The sequence below is a fragment of the Haliotis cracherodii genome, unplaced genomic scaffold (assembly GCF_022045235.1).
Source record: "Haliotis cracherodii isolate W230 unplaced genomic scaffold, xgHalCrac1.p SCAF_8, whole genome shotgun sequence".
NCBI classification, from domain to species: Eukaryota; Metazoa; Mollusca; class Gastropoda; order Lepetellida; family Haliotidae; genus Haliotis; species Haliotis cracherodii.
In genome coordinates, this window is record NW_027266341.1 from 5,310,608 (window position 1) to 5,314,633 (window position 4,026).

General features: G+C 48.9%; 1 protein-coding gene across 1 annotated transcript; it reads right to left on the reverse strand.

The window, feature by feature from the left end:
- Positions 1-452: 452 nt before the first annotated feature.
- LOC139450319 (DNA-directed RNA polymerase II subunit RPB1-like) lies at positions 453-3,807 on the reverse strand. Its single transcript, XM_071232000.1, has 3 exons — positions 3,610-3,807; positions 2,394-2,428; positions 453-1,368 (listed from the first exon to the last, which is right to left on the reverse strand). Exons 1-3 carry the CDS (start codon positions 3,805-3,807, stop codon positions 453-455), a joined length of 1,149 nt encoding a protein of 382 aa, XP_071088101.1.
- Between the last annotated feature and the right edge of the window lie 219 nt (positions 3,808-4,026).

The following is a 4,026-nucleotide window of genomic DNA, read 5'->3' on the forward strand; positions in this document are numbered from 1 at the left end:
CACGATTCAAAACTGGTCATTGATTTAAATTACAGTGAAACCTCGTTCATCCAGAGAAATCAACCAGTTGTCCACATTCAGTCTATTTACGTATTACCTGATTTAGTATATTGACTGACTTTAGATACTGATTGTAGCACAAATACATGCAGAAGACGCACGGACAGCATGACTTCCTGATTAACGAAGGGTTATTGAAGGGTTTTTACTTCCACTCCTCCTATGTAGTATTTGTTTGGAATCAACGCACCAAAATATCAATACAAGATTGGGGTGTGGTGATCGAAGCGGTAATACGCCGATAATCGTTGACGTGACGTCTTATTGCTGGTCAATTTAGGTGTTGTTGCGGACCCCAATGGCGTATACTGTTGTTGATTGTATTTACACCCTTGACACCAGGTTAACTGCGATGTAAACCACAAAACAAGACCTTCAGTTACACATAGATCTTATAATGGCGTGCTCATCAACGCCCTTGGCGCTAACTCCTCAAATTCAGGACAGTAGACGGCACTGGCGGGACTGTAGACGGCACTGGCAGGACTGTAGACGGCACTGGCGGGAATGAAGACGGCACTAGCTGGACTGTAGACGGCACTGGCAGGACTGTAGACGGCACTGTAGACGGCACTGGCAGGACTGTAGACGGCACTGGCGGGACTGTAGACGGCACTGGCGGGACTGTAGACGGCACTGGCAGAACTGTAGACGGCACTGGTGGGACTGTAGACGGCACTGGCAGGACTGTAGACGGCACTGGCGGGACTGTAGACGGCACTGGCGGGACTGTAGACGGCACTGGCGGGACTGTAGACGGCACTGGCAGGACTGTAGACGGCACTGGCGGGACTGTAGACGGCACTGGTGGGACTGTAGACGGCACTGGTGGGACTGTAGACGGCACTGGCGGGACTGTGGACGGCACTGGCAGGACTGTAGACGGCACTGATGGGACTGTAGACGGCACTGGCGGGACTGTAGACGGCACTGGTGGGACTGTAGACGGCACTGGCAGGACTGTAGACAGCACTGGTGGGACTGTAGACGGCACTGGCGGGACTGTAGACGGCACTGGCAGGACTGTAGACAGCACTGATGGGACTGTAGACGGCACTGGCAGGACTGTAGACGGCACTGGCGGGACTGTAGACGGCACTGGCGGGATTGTAGACGGCACTGGTGGGACTGTAGACGGCACTGGTGGGACTGTAGACGGCACTGGCAGGACTGTAGACGGCACTGGCGGGACTGTAGACGGCACCGGCGGGACTGTAGATGGCACTGGCAGGACTGTAGACGGCACTGGCAGGACTGTAGACGGTACTGGCAGGACTGTAGACGGCACCGGCGGGACTGTAGACGGCACTGATGGAACAGGTGCATGCTTGGTTCACCACATTATCACCAGGGTGTTCCCGTGGGATTTATCGTAGTAGTACACGTCCACAAAATGCGTCACGTTCAGTTAAGGCACACGACTGGCCCAACAGTTAAGGTGCCCTTATTCGTTGAGCAGAGTTGCAGACCTTACCCGGTCAGGATTCGCTGATCATGGGTTCGAATCCCAGTTTCATCCCTATATGATCCTTGGTCTGAGATATGCGGGTTTGACATGGCAAGGTGGTGTGAGAGACCTATGCTTCACATAACGGACGTCGAAGACCGCTCATATACACACAGGAAACACGTAATGGCATTTCTTGACACTTTTCATTTCACTTTTGTACGAAATACCCAAATATATGTGTCTGTGTATAGGGCATTGGATTAAAGTATGCTGAATATGTCCATGTCTTTCAGTACGTAAATATGATCATTGCCGGTAAAACTCCATTATTGTGGTCACGGTTTTTGTACAAATTCGTCTTCACGTCACTGTGCAAGTTTATAATTGGTAGACAGGATGCCCCTCGACAATCACACCTCGCGCCTGTAATTTTCTAGAGATGTTACCCCTTTGTATGAAGCCGCTCTAGAACTCAACACACCCCTTTCTTTGTTGTCCGCACTTTGAAACCGTGTTCCAGGCTCCTCACACTGCCAAAGAGCATACAGATATCGAGTGAGTAATAAAAGGCTCCGTAAGACCTCTTTCTCCCAGTGAGGAGAATTGTATTAAAATAGGTACCAGGCAATAAATTTTAGCCTGAATATCCCATGGCCTTCCCCGCCAATATTGGATCAGAGGGGATCCCCTCGCTCATTGTTGCCGTAAAAAGGATGGGCTAAGTAGATTATTTTTGTACTAGCCTCAATTGACTCCATTGTCACCCCAGTCCACGGTATCCCGGATACGGGCCGGTTGTCGTATGTCGGTAGATGTCGTAATACTGATTAAGGCACACGCGTTCCTCGTTATATGGCTTTGGTCTTGTACCTCACCCCTTTACCTGAAGTGTTTGCCACGGCGCTGTTTGAAGGCCCTCTGAAGGGGTCAGGAGGGAGCGAGAAGGGGATTGGTACGGACATAGAGAGGATACGATAGGTAGGAAAGAAAATGTAGATAGCCATGGAAGTCAGACAAACTTTAAAGCGCCAAAAAAAACAACTTGCGTGGCGTGATTGTTGTTAATAGATATTAGATACATGTATAATCTTATTGAATTCATACACTCACCAAGGGCCGGGGACAAACACCTAAGACATTATGCATAACATATGCAAGACATGACATTTATACATTATGGCAATGATAATACATGCAAACAAAAACACAACATGAATACACTTATGACACCGTGGTGGAACCTATGTGGATTGGACCTTATTTCAAACATGCTCTGTACTAGACGTGCTGTACAATAGACGCGCTGTACAATAGACGCGCTGTACAATAGACGTGCTGTACACTAGACATGCTGTACAGTAGACGCGCTGTACACTAGACGTGCTGTACAATAGACGTGATGTACACTGGACGTGCTGTACAATAGACGTGCTGTACACTAGACGTGCTGTACAATAGACGTGATGTACAATAGACCCGCTGTACACTGGACGTGCTGTACAATAGACCCGCTGTACACTTGACGTGCTGTACACTTGACGTGCTGTACAATAGACGTGCTGTACACTAGACGTTCTGTACACTAGACGTGTTGTACACTAGACGCGCTGTACACTAGACGTGCTGTACAATAGACGTGCTGTACAACAGACGTGCTGTACAATAGACCCGCTGTACAATAGACCCGCTGTACACTGGACATGCTGTACACTGGACGTGCTGTACAATAGACGTGCTGTACAATAGACGTGCTGTACACTAGACGTGCTGTACACTAGACGTGCTGTACACTAGACGTGCTGTACAATAGACCTGCTGTACAATAGACCCGATGTACACTGGACGTGCTGTACACTAGACATGCTGTACACTGGACCCGCTGTACAACACCCAGACATCCAGTGTTGCTTGAATAATCGGTATCCTTTCTCCCATATGTAATATGACGGATGAGCTACTGTCTCTCACCCCCCCCCCCCCCCCCCCCCCCCCCCACACACACACACACACACTCCCCACAATAACAGTCTCAGCAGTCAATAAAGTCTCAGCAGGTAGTTTTGTGTTGTTGACAGGCTATTCCGGACAGTCCATCAGACACGCATGGCCTTCCCTCTCCTGTTTTTCATGGCCTTCCCCCTCATGTTATTCATGGCCTTCTCTCTCCTGTTATTCATGGCTTTTTCTCTCCTGTTATTCATGGCCTTCCCTCTCGTGATATTCATGGCCTTCTCTCTCCTGTTATTCATAGCCTTCTCTCTCCTGTTATTCATGGCCTTTTCCCTCCTGTTATTCATGGCCTTTTCCCTCTCATGTTATTCATGACCTTTTCCCTCCTGTTATTCATGGCCTTTTCCCTCTCATGTTATTCATGGCCTTTTCCCTCCTGTTATTCATGGCCTTTCCACTCATGTTATTCATGGCCTTCTCTCCCCTGTTATTCATGGCCTTCTCTCTCCTGTTATTCATGGCCTTCCCTCTCATGTTATTCATGGCCTTCTCTATCATGTTATTCA